Below are 20013 nucleotides of genomic sequence, written 5' to 3' on the forward strand. Positions count from 1 at the left end.
TATTTCCATAGTGTATTTGCAAATGTATTTCCTTACACATCCAATCTCTCGAGGTCAATCCCAATTTACAGTCATCTCCTCAGGAGTCAGTGCATAAAGATTTGGGCCACTTTTGAACATACCAAAATCAAGATTAATCCAGATTTGTGCCTTGAAGTGGTACTGGAGATTTGATGCTTTGTCAACATCAGCAGTCCACCAGCCTTCTTTTCAAAAGAGGACTTCCTTTAGTCAAGGCGGTGGTGGGGGGGGGGGGGGGGGAGGGGAGGAACCGCCATCCTTACAGATTATACTCTGTTAACTATTCAAACCCTGAATGATACTGTAGGGACTGAGGGATGGAACACATATCTTAAGATGCAAACATGACAACATTTCTGAATGCAAACTTAACATGCGCAGTGTCATATTTGTCTGATTATCTGGCCAAAGTACCCAAATATTTACACAGAGCAAAGTCCAGAATGGGACCATAGAATTGGCAGGATGGTGGTGTAGGGGTGAGGGGGATTTTTCTTTACCTGGCAAGTCCAGAACTATGGAGGTTTAATGCACTCCTTGATTAACTTAACATCAGGACATCTTCATTATGCGTTCAACAGATATTCCACATGAACTTTAGCCTGATCAACATGTGTCTGTCAGCCCAGGAAGTGGCTGGTCAGATAAGGATGACATTGTAGGACAGGAGGTTGAATACGAATGTAATGGTGATGGAAGCAGCTAATCCACATTGGTGGTTTTCGGCCAGTCGGTAAAAGATGGTCTGCTTCCTGGCATTGGAGGATGCCTTGCACAAATGGTATGTTGGCCTTCATTGTGAGAGGTTTCAACAACAAAAGGAGGGATGTGTTGTTGCTGTTGTACAGCGCCTTGGTGAGGCCACACCTGGAATATCGCATGCAGTTTTGGCCTCCTTTTCTGAGGAAGGATGCTCTTACATTGAGGAAGGTCTACCAGGCCAGGTTTACCAGGCAGATTCCGGGGGTGGTGAGACTAACCTATGAGGAAAGATTGGCTGGGTTAGGATTTTCTCGCTGGAGTTCAGACGAATGAGGGAGGATCTCATAGAGACTTATAAAATTCTAACAGGAATGTACAGGGTAAATGCAGGGAGGATGTTCCTGATGGTGGGCGCTTCCAGAACCAGGGGACACAGTCTGAGGATTCTGGGTAGACCGTTTAGGACAGAGATGAGGAGACATTTCTGCACCCAACGAGTGGTGAGCCTGTGGAATTCATTACCAGAGGATGTAGTTAATGCCAAAGCATTGAATGTATTCAAGAGTGGGTTAGATAGAGCACTTGGGGTGAATGGGATCAAAGTTTATGAGAAGAGAGCAGGATTAGGCTATTGAGTTGGATGATTAGCCATGACTGTGATGAATGGCAGAGCAGGATTGAAGGGCCAAATGGCCTCCTCCTATCTTCTATGTTTCAATGTTTCTCCCAGGCCAGGCAGACAGACACCTCCTTAGCAGGATTCCCAAAGCGCAGGAATTCTTGCACATGTTAAAAATTAAAATTTATTCAAAATGGGAGCCTCGCTACCTGCTTAAAATATTTGAATAGCTAATTGATGTCCCGAATGAGAGTTGGTCACCCTACCCCAATCTCTGTCACTCTGTCAAAATGAAGTGGGTGGGTCAAAGGCAGACTGGAGTCAGACTTGAGAATTTTGAGATCAGAATCCCTCCTGTTCTTGGAGGTTAGAATGTCCCTAATGAAGCTAACAAAAGATTTCCTCTGTAACAGAACCAAATGGATCGATCTATTCTGAATTCCAATATGTCAAAGATGTGTCTACCAGAATTATTATGATATTCTGTAGCTGAATTGCCCGGATGATTTTAATTGTGAGAATGGTGGATAATTTTTTTGCAAACAGATACTCATACACTATACTGCAAATTGAGCCTCATATTTCTTGCAGCGGAATTGCAGTAGCTATTTGTTCAGACAGCTTGTCATCCGATTCAAGATAAATTGATTGTCTTTAGTGGCGTCTCGTTGTGTAGCTGGACCTTGCCTCTGTCAAGAGTGCGGTGCTGGAAAAGCACAGGTCAGGCAGCATCTGAGGAGCAGGAGAATCGATGTTTCAGGCATAAGCCCTTTATAAGTCATATTCCTGCTGAAGGGTTTATGCCTGAAACATCGGTTCTCCTGCTTCTCAGATGCTGCTTGACATGCTGTGCTTTTCCAGCACCACACTCTCAGACTCTGATCTTCAGCATCTGTGGTCCTCACTTTCTACTGGACCTTGCCTTTACTCAAGGATTCATTTGTCATTTTCTATCCTCAAATCTCATGTGATTGGAGTCGAAAAGACAGCAATGTTTTGTGATTCAAGCATCAAGACTTGAGCGCTAGGCAAATCCTGCTGTGAGAATGTTCAGTTACAAGTTTCCTTCCGAAGGCAAAGAAATAGATTAAAAGTGACAAACAATATCCACCAGGTGAGCTGTAGGGAATTGTTGACTGGGATCAGTTTATTTATTTTCTCGCTTCTCTCATTTGGATCCGTGGATCTGGGTCCAAAGTCTATTCTACACATCCATCTGCAGATTCAACAATTTTTGTTATTTCTGTCTGTCAGTGAGCATAAGCATAAGTAAGAGTATGAACCAGAAAACATTTTCAAAGTCATGGATTAGGTTGCTGTGTTTTCTGTAGATTTTAGTGTTGTTAATGCAGGCCAAGGGAAATGACTGTGTCACTGGATGAGTAATCCATAGATCCATGCTAACGCTTTGGGCTCTGTGTAAACATTCCACCACAACAGCTAGTGCAATTTAATTTCCATTCCAAATCTGGAAGTTAAAGTTAGTCTCAGGAATGGTGATCATGAAGCAATCATCAATTACTGTAAAAATCCATCTGGCTCACTCTTAGGTCTAACCTGGTCAGGCCCACAGCAACGTACCTGACTCTTATTTGTCCTCAGAACGAGTCTTGCAAGCCCTCAGTTCAAGATTACTCAGGGATGAGCAACAAATGCTAGCATTTCTAGTAATGCCCCATCCCATGTAAGAAAAAAGGAAAAGGTGCAGTGAAATGTAAATCAGGACAATTTTCTTCGATTATCATCTGTAGTACTTAATGAGCCACGGTGCAACGAGGGAAAAGGGCAACTTGCAAATGCCGTATAGTTGGATTTGCAAAAGGTGTATGATATCATGTAAAAGGTTATGAGATTAGGTAAGAGTACATCATGTCGGGGCAACACATTAAAAAGTTAAAGGCTTGGCCAGCCAACAGGAAGCAGAGAGTAGGGTTAAATGGCTCTTTGTTGAATGACACGCTGTTATCACATGGATTAGAGCTGGGGTCTCAACTATTTACATTCTATCAATGACTTGGAAGAGGGGACCACATGTATAATAGCTAAATTCATCATTGACATCAATATAGGAAGGGATGAAGTTGCCAAGAGGAGGTAGAGAGGCTGCAAAAGGAAGTAGGTCAAGTGTGGGCCAAAAATTTGGCAGATGGAGTACAATGTGAACTTGTGTATCTTGGCAAGAAATACTTGAAGAGAGAGAGATTGCAGACCTTGGTTACACAAGAGTCTGAGGGTGCTGGTGCGTGAATGACAATGTCAGTATGCAGATTCATCAAGTGATTAGGAAGACAAAGGAAAGATGGCATTTACTGCAAGAGGAATGAAACATACTCATGGGGAAGTTTCAGTGCCACAGAAATAGGATATTGGGTGGGGAACACATTTGGTGTACTTTGTACAGTTTTGGTCTCCATATTTGAAACAATATATTAATTGCATTAGAAACAATTCAATGAAGGTTCGTTTGACCCATTCCTGGGACTAAGGGCTTATTTTACAAGGAAACGTTGAACAGGTTTGGGAGATACGGTGGCACAGTGGTTAGCACTGCTGCCTCACAGCGCCAGAGATCCGGGTTCAATTCCCGCCTCAGACGACTAACTGTGTGGAGTTTGCACGTTCTCCTCGTGTCTGCGTGGGTTTCCTCCGGGTGCTCCGGTTTCCTCCCACAGTCCAAAGATGTGCAGATCAGGTGAATTGGCCATGCTAAATTGCCCGTAGTGTTAGGTAAGGGGTAAATGTAGGGGTATGGGTGGGTTGCGCTTCGGCATGGCAGTGTGGACTTGTTGGGCCGAAGGGCCTGTTTCCACACTGTAAGTAATCTAATCTAATCTAATCTATACACACTGGAGGACTTTAGAAGAATGAACTGTGATCGTACTGAAACACACAAGCTCCTGAGTGGACCTGAAAGAGTGGATACCAGGAAGAGGTTCAAGTCAGGGGGGGACATGTAGGAGATACAGTTTAAGAATAAGAGGACTCCCTTTTAAGATTCTGATGAGGAAATTTTTTTTCTCTCAAATCTTCAGTAATTCCCTTCCCAAGAAAGCAGTGGAGGTGAATCATTGAATTTATTCAAGATAGAGATAAGTATATTTTTCATAGACAAGGGAGTCAAGGGCTATAGATAACAGACAAGAAAGTAGAATTAAGACCACAACCAGGTCAGCCATGGTCATATTGAGCAATGGAGTAGATTCAAAGGGCATACGTCCTACTCCTGCTCCTACAATCTTTTCCCAGCCAAACAATGGTACCCTGAGTGAACTATAAATATTGGAGAAAGCCTGTTCCAATGATATTCATGGGCCTCATTTGTGTTCATCTAAAGCTGCATGCACTAGGCGGCATGGTGGCTCAGTGGTTAACACTGCTGTCTCACAGTGCCAGTGAACCGGGTTCGATTCCAGCCTTGGGCAACTGGCTGCATGGAGTTTGCATCTGTTCCAGTTTCGTACCAAAGGTTAGGTGGATTAGCCATACTAAATTGCCCACAGTGTCCAGGCTATGTGGCTTAGTCATGGGAAATACAGGGTTACATGGATAGGGTGGGGGAGTGAATCTAGGTGGGATGCTATTTGGACGGTCGGTGTGGACTCAATGGGCCAAATGGCCTGCTTCCACACAGTAGAGATTCCATTATCATAGGCAAACAGAACCTTCTGTTTTTCTCCTGGCGTAACAGAGTCATTTCCATCATAGATCAAGGCCTGTGGAATCTATGTCAGAAGAATTCCCTAATGACATCAACGTTTTCCTGTCCTGGAAAACATATTCCCATGAAATTGAGCAGCATCTCCATGAAGTTAAGGGAGCAATCATGTTTGACAACCTCTCCCATTCAGATGTCTACTGAATTGCCATTGCCATAGTAAATACTTGAGACGCCCTATCCAGGCTTGTTAGAATTGCAGAGTGCAGCAGAACAGAATTATCAGACAGCAGTGGCTGCAGAAAGCTCTGGCCTTTTCTGCCAATCTGTCTGAATACCTATTTCAACCTCAAAAGGAAAGGCACATTTCCAGAAATGGGTGGTTAGCTAACTTAACAAGTCTTATTCAGGAGGGTACAATTTCAGACATGCGTAAGGCTTTATTACTAAGCCCTCTTTACATTGGTTAGCAGCTTACAGGAGACAGAAAGGAATTAAATACCAACTTCCCCGTGATTAATCCAATGATACTATATACATCAATTTTTATAACAGACTGCACCAACCCTCCAAACAGCATCCCACCCTAACCCATATTTCCCATGGCTAACCCACCTAGTCCTCACATCCCTAGACACTATGGGGCAATTTCGCATTTTGATGAAGGGCTTTTGCCCGAAACATCGATTTTCCTGCACCTCAGATACTGCCTGACCTGCTATGCTCTTCCAGACCACACTCTCTACTCTAATCTCCAGCACCTGCAGCCCTCACTTTCGCCTTGGCAATTTAGCATGGCCAATCCACCAAACCTGCACATCTCTGGATTGTGGGAGAAAGCCAGAGCACGCAGAGGAAACCCACGCGGACACGGGAAGAATGTGCAAACTCCACACAGACAGTCACCCAAGGCTAGAACTGAACCCAGGTCCCTGGTGCTGTGAGGCAGCAGTGCTAACCACTGAGCCACCATGACGCCAATCTTGGTCAGCTGGAATCTACTGGTTGCTACAACAACCAAAGCAAATTTGCACAACTTCCTCTCCTGCATATTTGATCCTTGAGACACGAGCCACACTACTTAACTTGGAGCTGAACGTGCAAGTCTGGGAATGGTACATAGTTGTTAGGAAATGTAAGAGCGACTCATGGTTAGGAAGCATTGGAAAGCAGACATCAATGAAGAGTTTAAAAAACTGATTTTAAAAAACAGTCAAAATAAGGCTGAGGCCACTGGAGGCAGCATCATAACAAAGAGATGAAAACCTTAACAATCAACCTTAAACAGGAAAGACTGTAAAACAGATTGAGGGGCCAAAAGACAACAGCATTGAATCTTGAAAATTTGTGAGAATGATATTGTATTGTGAGAATATTGTGAGAATGATATTTACCCAGGAAAATAGTGCGGTGAAGAAGGCATATTGCGTACTGGCTTTTATTGGTAGAGGAATTGATTTCTGGAGTCCTGATGTCATGTTGCAGTTGTATAAGACTCTGGTGCGGCCGCATCTGGAAGATTGTGTGCAGTTTTGGTCGCCATACTATCGGAAGGATGTGGAGGCACTGGAACGGGTGCAGAGGAGGTTTACCAGGATGTTTCCTGGTATGGTAGGAAGATCGTATGAGGAAAGGCTGAGGCAATTGGGGATATTCTCATTGGAGAAAAGAAGGTTTATGGGTGACTTGATAGAGGTATACAAGATGATTAGGGGTTTAGATAGGGTTGACCATGAGAACCTTTTTCCACGTATGGAGTCAGCTATTACACCTTTTTTCCCCGGGTACAACAGAGTGTTACAAGGGGACATAAATTTAAGGTGAAGGGTGGAAGGTATAGGGGAGATGTCAGGGGTGGGTTCTTCACCCAGAGAGTGGTGGGGGCATGGAATGCGCTGCCCGTGGGAGTGGTAGAGTCAGATTCATTGGCGACCTTTAAGCGGCATTTGGATAGGTACATGGATGGGTGCTTAATCTAGGATAGAAGTTCGGCACAACATCGTGGGCCGAAGGGCCTGTTCTGTGCTGTATTGTTCTATGTTCTATGTTCTATGTTCTAAGGGTGCATAGCTTTAAATTAAGGGGTGTAGGTATAGGATGTTAGGGGTTTACTCAGCGAGTCGTGAGTTCATGGAATGCCCTGCCAGTAGCAGTGGTGGACTCTCCCTCTTTATGGGCATTTAAACAGGCATTGGATAGGCATATGGAGGATAGTGGGCTAGTGTAGGTTAGGTGGGCTTGGATCGGCGCAACATCGAGGGCCAAAGGCCCTGTACTGCGCTGTATTCTTCTATGTTCTATGAATAGCAATTATTGATGGGAAGAAAGTCTTTAACTCTTGAAAGAGATAATTTCCAATGCTTTCATGATCGAATTTAACAAATCACCTTTCATTCTGAAGTATGAATCAATTAGGGCAAGTTGGAATTGCTGCTACTTTGTTCATACCTATCAAAAGCAACCAATCTCCAAATGTTCACTGAGCCTACAGTCACATGGGAAAATGTACAGTTGTCCTCTGAGGGGCAGGTTCGAGAGGTGGGCTGGTGGATTGGACAGCAGGTCAGGAAGGGTCTGTTGCGCGTCACTTGACTCCCAAACCCCTAGCCAGCAAGCCCTCCTTGCAAACTCCATTTTCACCCTCACTCAGCCATGGCTCCAGTGTCTTGCTGATCTGAGATCTCTGGAGGATGCTCTGTTACTGTTCTCTTGGTGAGACTGTAGCCAATGAGGAGGCTGTGAGCTACTGATTGATCAGGAGCTCCTGATTGTTCGGTTTACTTATATCCACGGGGTCCTGCTGACCATACACATTGCATTTCGGATGGTGGGCTTGCCCCAAAAGAGGTAGCGTAGTCTGTCTCCTTGATTAAATTCTTCTCATGACATATAGCTATCCATGACTAGCTGCTCATTAGTATTGTCAGCATTGTATTTGGAGCAGCGCAGTGGCTCAGTGCCAGTGCATTAGTGCAGGGATCTGCGTTCAATTCCAGCCTTGGGCGACTGCCTGTGTGGAGTTTGCACATTCTCCCCGTGTCTGTGTGTCCCCGAGTGCTCCGGTTTCTTCCCACAGTCCAAAGATGTGCAAATTAGATGGATTGACCATGACAAATTGTCCCGTAATGTGCAGGCTAGGGGGATAACTATGGTAAAAACCCAATGTTGGATTATGGGGATAGGGTGGCTCTGGGTGGGATGCCCTTCAGAGGGTTAGTGCTGACTCAATGTGCTGAATGGCCTCTTTCTGCAGTGTAGAGATTCTATGATGCTATCCTGTATTCTAATACTGAAGTATCTGTGTGACTTTATTCTCAAGGATGGAAATGGCTGAAGACTTAAAAAGGTCTGAAATTATTTTTCTGTCAAGTGTTATATAATTATAGCTGTCATGAGATATAAGTGTTTTTAGGCCAATTCATGTAAGTGGAATTATAAGGATTCTCAACAAAAGAAGAAGTAGAAGCCAAAGACCTTATGGTCTGGCAAGCTTGCTCCAGTATTATCTACAATCTCCACTTTCTCCACTTTCCTGACCAGTCCCCAATTCCCACTAAGCTGCCTATCCTGGCCTTAAAAATATTCAATAGTGAAGCATCCACAACCCTCCAGGACAGAGGATTCCAAATATTCACAATTCTTAGGGTTAAATTTTTTTTCCTCACCTTTGTCCAAATAGATTGGCCCTGAATCCCAAAAGCGTTCTAAATTCCCTAATCAAGTGAAATTAATTTCTCAGCAACTATCCGATCAAAACTTTCAGAATCTTGTTTGCTTAAAAAGGTTGTCTTCCAGTCTTCTGAACTCCAGAGAACATAGATTAGTTCAGCCTCTCATCATAGTACAACCCACTCCTTCCAGGGATCAACACCATGAACCGTCCAGTCAGATTATCCCTTTACTTAAACACAGAGACCACATCTGCACAGAGTACTCCACATGTGGTCTTAGCAAAACCTTGTGCAATTGCAACAAAAATGTTTCTTCCTGTATTCCAACCCCCTTGCAATAAAGACTAGCATGCTCTTTGTTTTCTTAACTGCTCACTGTATACACACAAAATTACTGTTCACCTTGTAAGCTTCGATGGTGAAGGACACTTGGATGAGCATGTACAAGTGTCAAACTTCATAAAAAACATTTTGATTTTTATGCTTACAGCAGAAGTGAATAACTTCATACCTCCCTACTTTGTAGGCAAGTGGGTAGAAACATTTGCTTTCCTCTTGTTTATCTTCTGTTACTGTCAAGACTGTGGATCAAAGCATTTGTATCAAATCTCTACAGAAACCTCAGCATTTTGTGTGTTTTGTGCATGTAATACAGGACGAAATCCATTCTATCAACAGAAGCAAAGGGCTACAGATTAATCAACTGTTTTCCAGAGTTACCCCATTTTAACTCACCACCACTTTCTCAAGGACATTTAGAGATGGACTTGGACTTAGCAGTAATCCCTCTTCTCAACTCACTCACTGTCTATCCTGCCACCGCTTATCATGGTGCTCCACCTTCACAAGACCAATTGGAAAATGAACAGATTCTTTGTTAATATAAATAGACTACTCTTGCCTATCAGCCAAACAGCTGTTGACCAACACCTTACAAGGTTTCTCCTGGCTTTGCCCACAGCAAATTTTCTGGAAATCTATTTTTAATTCTTGGAAACTCCAGAGTTGGCAATCCTAGTGATCGAAAAAGGGGAAAACCTATCTTATACCTTTTGCAAACCCTCCCTTACCATGCCCCACATATCTGGTATTCCCTCCTGATCTTCTGCTCCTTGACCCTATTTTTCACTGACAGTCTTCATAAGTCTTCAAAAGTACGTCTCAGTAAAACGTCTTTGAAAAACATGCTATGAAAATAATTAAAGCACTTGCTTGCTATTGGAGCTAATTCTCTCATTATGACTGTGATGCACTCCCCAGTCAGCAGTTGGTCTCTTAGGGGAAGATTTTTACCATCAGCCTTAGCTCTTGTCTGATTCTGTAGATATTCTTTGAAGATTTTACAGTGATTCTTATTCTTTTAAATTTTAGAAACTAGAAGCAAGAGTGGCCCTTTGTGCCCACTTAATCATTCAACATGGTCATGGCTGATCTCAATACCATATTCATTTGATTCTGCAGCATACAGAAGGCAACAGTATCTTGATAAAATGATCCAAGTTAAGAATTTATCAATTCTGGCCACCATGACTGAAAACTCATTGCAATTCAACCAGCTGAAACATTTGCCCACTGCTCACTTGCCCACTCTCTTTCCCAGACTTGTGGAACACTAGCTCAGTTGTCTTGTCTCCCACCTCTCCCTCACTCAACCCGAGCTCCTTCTCCTCTCTTGCCACACCGCACGTCCTGCTTGCCATAACTATGCCAAACCAGCATTTTCAGCCCCCTGAGGTGGTTCTACATTAGCTCTGCTCACAGACCACTTTAAATCCCAATATTATCATACTGATGAGAGAACTCAGCTTCAAAATTTGTGCAGTGCACGAGCAACACAAAACACATTTCTGAGAGAGTTATGACAGCTTCCAACAAATTGCAGCATGGTTTTACTAGGGCAGTGTTTCTATTTATAGCTTTGCTAGGTTACAGTGCCCTTTTAAAACAGTAAAATGGTGGTAGAAATTTTTTTCTCAAATAAAGTCCTTTGCATACACACTCATCACAAAACAGGGCCAGTTTTGACCCAGTAAATTGCTCGAACACGTGCTTAATTTTGTCTATGTGTATTATGTGTCAGTATGCATTTCTGTACATCTCATCAACAAATCAATCAGATGGCGTCTATAGGTGCACAGTGCATTTTGTTCACAATTACTAACTGGTGACATCTTCAATCCAACGGGCACAATTCTAATTAACAACCCCAGTAACAAAACACTGCAATGCAGAGACAAAATTGCTTCGTTGTCAAGAATGCTCACCTTTGCCATCTGGGCCTGTACTCCACTGGCTTTGAGAGATGCCACTGCCTTCTGTGCAGCTGCCGGGCTGTCAAAATCTACGAAGCCATAGCCTGTGAAAGACAGTTACCGTACATTATCAGCACCAGGTACGTGCAGAGCATCCAACAGCAGTGAACTGTGACAAAGAAACCTCTTGTTCGACCCAAGATCAGATTAAAATGAAAAGAACATCAGTCTTTCCAAAATGTTGCTCTCATTCTCCCAGAACTGTGACTTGTCTACATTGAAGTTTTATTTGAAGTGGAGCAAAGGAAGCAATCTCAAAGAAGCTTTGTTTGCTGGACACTGATGATGATGCATTGGTAGTAAACCTTAATTTAATTAATTGGCAATAAACATTTGGCTGTAGCCTTATTCTGTCAATGCCTTTTTCCTTAATGGTCTTAATAGAAAACATTCTCTCAATGTGCCTTTCTGGCGAGGTGCAGTATTTTTCTTTAGCTTTCCTTTTAAACTACATTTCCCAAGCCAATTTCTGCACACTCGCTAAGTGAAGAAAATCGCTATGAATGGTGTGGACTGAAGGCAAGGAGTCACCGAGTAGGGGACTACTATTTTTCAGGTTTGCCATACTTGGGAAGAAAGCTAATGGATCAATGTCGTGACTTAGAATCCAATTCTGAGGGAAAGGTCTGAAATTATCTGTACTAAGTTCACACATGCTCAATTGAGGGTGGAGACTAAATGACATGTAAATCCAGTAATCCAGTTCAACAGTCAGGATATAAAAGCAGCATTTATGAGAACCATCAAGGCATTCCGATACATAGTTGAGAAAAAAACTAACATTATGGCAAAGATAAATTAAGAAAGAAAACAGAAGTGCTTTCATATATCACAATAGAATATAGATTAGATCATAGAATTACACCCTAGTAAAATTCTCAAGACAAAACAATAAGTTTAATGATATCTATGTTGCATTCTGGTCAGACAAGTAAATAGTTTCTTTGAAACTGTGAAGCACACTGAGACAGCATTCCTTTTTTTGCCCAAAGTAGAATCTGCATTAACCTTGGACTGGTAATTCTGCAGAAAAAGCCCACTCCATTCTGATCACTCAACCTAAATTGTGTTGATTAGTTGTGACTAGGAACCGAGACCCCCATGACACAATCTTCTGATGCAGGACAAGATCTGCATTATCACGTAAACAGCATCAACAACATCAATTCCAGGTACTTCCAAAAAATTGTAAACTGTCCTGACAAAGGTCAGTATTATCCTCTCAAGACAACTGGAAAGGACAATAACGGCATTTTTGCCAGCAGTGTCCAGATCACAAATGCTAATTTTTGAGGACAGTGTGAAAACATTTTCACAAATCTGCACACTCTCAACCCTGGCCTAGACAATACTTCTACTCTCACCCCAACATGTCAATCATTAACCATGACAACAGGACTGTCCTCTGATGCCATCATTACACTTCTTTGGGTTAACTGGCAGAGAGCATTAACCTCAATGTTATTAGGAATCTTCCAAGTGCCGACAACGTACACTGTTTTCTGTGATTTGTGTTTAGTCAAAAGAACAAAAGGGTGTAGACGGGTTGAACAGAGCAATAATTTTCCCATATGAATTACTTCATATTTCCAGCACACACAAATTAACTCCAAATTTATAACTTAACATTGTGACTTTTGCCTTTCAATTCACATGAAAATCATAAGTATGAAACAAGAAAGGCTATTCATTATCTCATGATTCATCCCTTCATGGCATCTGCTCCATCATTTAATTCCTGAGTCCTAAAGTTAGTGAACCAAAATGCCACAATGCTTGCTTATACTCAGTATTCAAGCCCGGATTGTTGTCTTCCTAAAGGCAGATCTAAGGTTCCTGAAGCACAGGAAGCATGGCGTTAAATTCATTGTAACAGAAGATGCTTCATAGTCAACAGATAGCTCAAAGGTGGCCCAAGAGATAACTCACAAACCACGAATTTACGTCATCATCAGCCGAGAGTACCAAGATCTAAATCAGCTCACTTGTCTGTCCTGGACTTATCTTATCTAAAACACAGCTGGTTTGAAATTGGGGGGTGAAAAGTGAATTTTAATGAGTATTTTTATAGCCTTAGGAAGATCGGTTGAACCCAGTGTACGTGACAGAATTCATTCTACAGTCAGTGCACTACAAAACTCAAAAATTAAGTATGAATTGTTATAAGCAGAGTCACAATGCTGTAGACTTGCAATCAGAGTAAAAAAGATTTTCAATGAATTTTATGAAATAACAATATTTTAAATCAGCAATACATGTTCATAACATGGACTGTGCATCTATCATTTGTCAGTGTACAATCCACAATTTCTAAACTACCAAATCAATGTGTTTTCAGGCCAATCTTGTTTATTTTTATAATTAACAGAATTTTTTTTAATAAAAAGGAATTATTTTCAATTCGGTTAGTTTAAAAATCTCAGGGGAAATTTGCTGGAAAACCCCAAAAAACATTTTAAACCATAATTAATGTTATTGATCGGAGGGTTCCTGCTGATAATCCACCCTCGGAGGAAATGAAGAGAACCGTCTTGGAAATTCTTCCCTCTTCTCCTCAATTAATTTGGATCTGTTAAATTTTAAATGTTCACTTGTGCCCTTGATAACAGTGATTTAGGTCAAGCATCAGGATGCATCATCATACAATAGCTATTTCAACAAGTCTATGTCAAGTACGAGTGTAGATGGAGAAAATATGAATTGACACCAAAACACAGACAGCATGTCTGCTTTTTATGCTTCCCCACCAAACTGAATGTATAGGCCACAAAAAAATTGCAGTTGGTCTGCCTGCGATGTACTTGTTCCCTCTCAGGACCACACCATAGTTTTGCCAGTGGTGGGGCAGAGGCTGGCCTGCTTGTCATTGAGCCAACTGGGTAATTAAGTTCCACTTAAGTGTCTTATCCCATTGATGTTAGGCTTTTAAATGGGGGTGGGAAAGACCCATATCATGCCCATTTTGACAGATTTTCCTGTACGTACCAGTGGCTGTTGTGCAATTTTTCCCCTTAACATGTCATTCCAGAACAAAGGAGGCTGCTCCTCCTGCTAAGATGTTACACCCTAGGTTACCCTTCCCCTAGGGATTTTCAAACACCAACTCTCAGACGCATACCAGTTCCTGACACATTGCTGAATGCCTCTCTAACCCTTGACTGAAGTTCTGGCAGTGGCCGTCACATCCAGAGGTGCTGTCAACACTGGAGAGCTGCCAGTATCTGATTGGCTAGCAGCTCTCTGAGGTCTTGCACTTTGGAAAGTCAAACCAAGGTAGGACTTCTGCAGTAAATGATAAGGGCCTAAGGACTGTTGTGGAATAGAGGAACCTAGGAGTACAAATAATAGTTCTTTGAAAGCAGCATCACAGGTAAACAGGGTGATGAAGAAGGCATTTAGCATGCTGGCCTTCATTGATTGAAGCATTCAGTATAGGAGTTGGGACGTTATGTTACAGTTGTGCAAGTCTTTTGTGAGGTTTGCACTTGGAGAATTGTGTACAGTTTTGGTCACCCAGTTATAGCAAAGACATAGTTCACTGGAGAGAGTGCAAATAATATTTACGAGGATGTTGTCAGGATTAGTAGGCCTGAGTTGTTGGGAGAGGTTGGCCAGGATAAGACTTTATTCTTTGGAGATTGAAGGGTGACCATATTGAGGTGCATAAAATCATAAGGAGCATAGATAGGAGCAATATTTATAGTCTTTTTCCTAGAGATGGGGAATTGAAAACTAGTGGGCACAGGTTTAAGGTGAGAGGGGAAAAGATTTAGGAATGAGCTGAGGGGCAACTTCTTCACGCAGAGAGTGGTGCATGTATGGATTGGGCTGCCAGAGAAAGTGGTTGAGGCAGGTACAATAGCAACATTTAAAAACCATTTGGATAAGTACATGTATGAGAAGGGTTTAGAGGGATATGGACCTAATGCAGGCAATCGGGCACCATGGTCAGCATGGACCAGTTTGGGCTGAAGGGCCTGTTTCCATGCTGTATTACTCTGTGACTCTCTGATCTATACAAATTATTGACAATAGAAGATTTACTGAAATCTATTTATATGTTTCTGTATATTGGATATATATTTTTGTGCTTGTTAAATAAAATGTATTGATTACACTGTTATGTAGTTATTATCATATAATGTGTATCTAATTCCATGAGGCATTCCTGCTTTAAATACAATATGTATCTTGCAAGCTGTATTCTAAAATGCAGCATCCAATAGATAATGAAAAATCTCTTGTTCCAGCCCTTAGAGCAATTTAATTAAAATTTGAGATCTGTTAATTCCCTCTCATCATTTAACAACTTATTTACTGTAGGGCTGTTCATCAAGGAATGGAAATGCATTCTTAGTTTATTCCCTTGCGTCACATAAAAAAAAATCTCCAACAAATCTTTTTGCTGCACTATGAAAATCAGCAAATTCATTCACCCCTGCAAAATTTAAAAGTGATTGTGAAGAGATGTTGAACATTGATTCTGTGCTCTTGGATTTACTTGCTCATAATGAAGTTCTCTTTTATTACATACTTTTCATGGTATTTGAGTTCATTTTGCAAACAGTCTGGCTGCAAAACAGCCTGTAGACAATACACTATGTTCTCCTTAATCCATTCTTTCAAAGGGGTCTACTACTTGACTAATAAACCTCATCTGAAGCAATAAACCTTTCCAATTGTTCATTGATGTTCCAGTAATTATCAATCATTTTATATCAGATTGCCAACAATCATCATTTTACTACTTGGCTCTTGAGAGCAACCACTATTGCGTGAACTCAAAACATATTCTCTGATCTGCTCCTGCTCTTCCCCACTTTTACAAAATAAAGCTGATGGAATCATCGTCAACAGAATGCAAGAGTTGCCGGTTGATCAGTTGGTGCTATCATTCTGAGATTTGCTCTCATCTTAAAATATTTGCTAGCAATGTTCTGGAACATTTAAACATGTTTGGCAGGCGCCTAGGAACAAGATGTATGAGGAAAGATAAGAATTTGGACTTGGAGGTGGAGATAATAAGATACTGGAAGAGATTGGTGAGACCAAGAGGTACTGTTGTAAGATGTGAATTCAGTTTATAATGCACACAGTGTGGCAAATAATGTTGGTAAGCCACTGGGGCATGGGAATACGTAACAATAAAGAAACTGCTCAGAAAAAGCAAGGACTGGGTCTGATAAATTTCTAAATATGAGATTTGCAAGCAAAGATAGGAGGAAGGTGGTGGCTGTGAGGATTCAGGAGAATGGGCTCTTTTTGTTGAAGTGTAAGTACGTTGAGTTTTTGGAGGGATTTTTGAGGCTTGTGAGACTTTTTGCCATAACTTACTGATTATCCCTCATGAACTATCTACCCCACTCCTAAGTCATCGCTAACAATGGATTCTATCCCCATATTACCACACACCGTTCGCAGAACAATTTGCCATTCAGTGGATAGCCACTGAAAATCCAGCATCCCCAGTGCCAACACTATAATAGCACATACAAAAGATCACTGTGCACCCAGATAAGCACTGACATTCTGACCCCGGCCAACTCACTCAAGGAAATCGTCTGAGCACGTCAGAGGAGTGGAAGGTTGTGCTGCAATCTTTTGACAGGGACCTGGAAAATCCTGATCAAGAGGATGATCCAAAGGAGAGGAATCTTCTTCCTGGAGGACTGGCAGAAGAGACTCAGCCACCAAGCCTGGGCAGCTTGATCTCAGTTCACCAACCGGGTCGATCCAGTCTCAACAGTCCAGATGATTGGCTGTAAAAAGTCTACAACCATCTCTGCCACTGCACCCACCTCCCAACAAGGCTCAAGCTCTGCCACTCTCACTGTTGCCTTCCCTCACTCACTCACTCTCACATCTCCCCAATCTCCCACACCACCAGTGGCCTGCCAACCTCACTCCTTCGGGAACACCTCACCTCCTTTCACCCGCCTGCACCGGCAGTAATGGCTGTGCCACTCTGACGCTTGACTGCTTAGCCTCCACAAAGGAGAGAATCTAGTCCCTCACAAAAGATGACTGGGAATGTTCCTGTGGAGAAGCAGAGACATCCATGTTCCACCAACCGTGCAAGTTTGACTCTTCATTCCACTACAACTCTTGCAGTAACCCCACCATAAGTCTCAAGCATTGCACACCATTTCTAACCAGAGGCTGCAATGCTTTTTCTGTTTTTTTTGTCTATCAGATACTGCCAGTGTGTCCACCACCTTCCATGGTGAAACAGTCAGTTCCCCAGAAGCCATCTCCTTGACCTATGAGTTTATGAGTACAGAGGCCTCAGTGGAAGCACCTCAGTGGCTGCCTCCTGTTGCTCCTGCCCCAGTAGCTCAGATACTCTTGATGGTAACATTTAGTGTCGAGAGTGTTAGTGCACAATCCAGTGAGCCCCTCACAGAGAGAGGGGCTCATGTGGTCAAGTGAAACACCCCCAGGTCAAGAGGGCCCTCTAGTGTCAGGAATCAGGAACTGAGCCCACATGGACAGGGAGGGGCAAGAGCAGCAAGCAGGGATGTGGGGGCACAATGCCCCACACTGCCCTGACACTACAGCCTCTACAAAGGAAAGAATTTAGTGCCGTTGTCTGGCTGCCTCCGTGGACAGGTTGGCAGCTGCCATGGAGAGCCGGGTCTAGGACCCTGAGGGTCAGTTCGAAGCCCACACAATGGCACTCCATTGCGCCAGCCATGTGGCCTCAGGACTGAAGGCACAGTGACAGAAGATGGGGAACATGGTGCACACCCTGACTGCCCCTTCCTCACAAGGACAGCATCAGTGCCAGGAGGCACCCAGAGGAGGAGGCCAGGCCCTCGACCCTATTCTGCATACCCCACCTCGACCCGTGGATGTTGCAGCCATGAAGGACTCACTTGGATCAGACAAGAAGAGCCTCATCTTTTGTGGGTCAGAGACACATCGCCCTGGGTCACCTGATCAAATCATCAGGGCCAAGGAGATGCACTGCTGAGCATGCTCCCTTCAGTCTGGGTGTGGAACCAGAGAATAGATTGAGATGTAATGGGAGGGAGGGGAAGGAGAAGAGCACTTTGTGGGCTTGGCTGCCATCATTTGATGGGTGTCCCTAAACTGCACCATTCTGACCTTACACCTGCTTGTTTGACTCTCTGCTTAACCCCGACTGGAACAGCTACAGCAAAATGTCCAAATTCATGGCTATCGTGTATCATAGACTGGTGTCTGATGTTGAGGGCCTGTAGCAGCATGTGGAAGCAAAAGGAACCAGGTGGATACAGGGCAATGGGGCAATCGGACCACTGACCCATACCCTGCAACATCCCTATTGCTTCCCTGACCTTTCCGTTCAAGGCTGTTGGTCTGAATGAAGTGGGCAGTGATGTCTGGGCATGGATGCAGCAAGCAGGAAGCCAATGCATTAGGATAGCTGGGGGAGCCCACAGGGCTGGGTCCTGTATCGTGGGTATGAGAACATTGTTCTTTCCCGTTAAATGGCCTCACTTCAATGGGTGCTGCAATCACTTACCCAACCTACTCCAAATGTGGTTGCAGCCATTTTCCTTCCCATTGAGTCATTCCATGTTCCAAACATACTGAACACCCTTCAACCACTGGCTTCTGTGTGTTGGTGAAGTCCCAAATGCCCAGATCCCCTTCCTTGTGGCCTTTCCCTGAAATTCCTGGGGATTCTCCCCTCCCCAGGTCCTGAGCCTGCACGTGCCCACGTGAACATATGGTGCCACCCAGCAAGATGTAAAGGGCTTGTGGACTGTACGGCAGCAATGGGAGCTGCTGGCTTGTATACATATTGGAATTAGCACAACATGGCAGGAGTGAACTGCAATGCAAGTCTGTGGTTCTAGAGCATCCTGCAAGTGTACTGGAGAGGTGACAGGATGGTCACGAGGGGTTAGCAATTGTCAGATAATTAATGCTTTTATACTCCTCATGCACTTTCCATAACTGCTTCTTGTTACTTCCTCACCATGTATGCTATTCCTTTCTCATTCATGTAGTACATCCTGTTAAATACATAGATGCTAAGTGTTTCTGTCATTCCATACAGCAGTGAATTTCACATATTCAACACTGTGCAAAGAAATTTCCTGAAAATTCCTTTATGATTTGTTAGCTGTTATTTTATTGTAGTAACCCCTTTGTTCTGGACTCAGAGCTATCATTTTCTTCACATCCACCCAATGGTCGAACACCTTCACAATTTAAACGTCTTACCTCTGGTCTCCTCTTAGCCTTCATTTTTTTCAGAAGCCTTCTCATCTTTTCTGGATGGTTGCCCATTCTTAATTTAGCTAACCTGAATGGAAAACTTTTCGGCACTTCCTCTGGAGCTGTCATACATTTTCCAGAGTGTGGAGACCAGAGATACACACAGTATTGCAAATATAGTCTAACCAAAGGTCTACATTTTACATTCTTTCAGCAGGGCTTAATGTATCTCATGTCTCTATTTCAAAGTAAAGCTGGGTTCTCCCTGGTGTTTTGGTCGAGGCTATCCACAACCAATGTTATGGAAAAGAAATCTTGTTTGGTAATCATCATACTGTTGTTTGTGTAAGTTGCCATGTGTGAACTGACTTCTACAATGTTGCTACATTACAACAGCAACTACACCTCAAAAGTGACCATTTTTAACAAAGCAGAATTATGAAAAACATGATATCTGTATCTATTGTATGAACTGAACATGACTCTCCCTGATTTTCTGGTCTATTTTTCTGTGAATAAATCCAAATACTCTGCACTCTATATGACCTTATAAACCTATGTTGCTACTTATTGTGATGAATGTATTTGCATCCCAGGTTTTTTATCTCCTCTTCCTCTTTTAGTTCCTTGCCTTGCATGACTTAAGTGGGCCTCTTATTCCTGATGAAGGACTTATGCCTGGAACGTCGATTCTCCTGCTCCTCAGATGCTGACTGACTGGCTGTGCTTTTCCAGCACCACACTCTTGGGCTTCTTATTTCACATATTAAGATAAGATAAGCCACACATGTACACAGTGCCAAGAACAAGACAGGCAAACAGCAA

General features: G+C 42.9%; 1 protein-coding gene across 6 annotated transcripts in view; it reads right to left on the reverse strand.

Annotated features, from left to right (window-relative positions):
* The window catches only part of rbms3 (RNA binding motif, single stranded interacting protein), a 1402627-nt gene that overhangs the window by 328745 nt on the left and 1053869 nt on the right, over window positions 1–20013 (reverse strand). For all 6 annotated transcript variants that reach the window (XM_072575202.1, XM_072575203.1, XM_072575199.1 and 3 more), the window contains one exon: window positions 10933–11024. In XM_072575202.1, the coding sequence (XP_072431303.1) occupies window positions 10933–11024 (92 nt within the window). The remainder of the gene's footprint in view (window positions 1–10932; window positions 11025–20013) is intronic.

The sequence above is a fragment of the Chiloscyllium punctatum genome, chromosome 8 (assembly GCF_047496795.1).
Source record: "Chiloscyllium punctatum isolate Juve2018m chromosome 8, sChiPun1.3, whole genome shotgun sequence".
In the NCBI taxonomy this organism is placed as follows: Eukaryota; Metazoa; Chordata; class Chondrichthyes; order Orectolobiformes; family Hemiscylliidae; genus Chiloscyllium; species Chiloscyllium punctatum.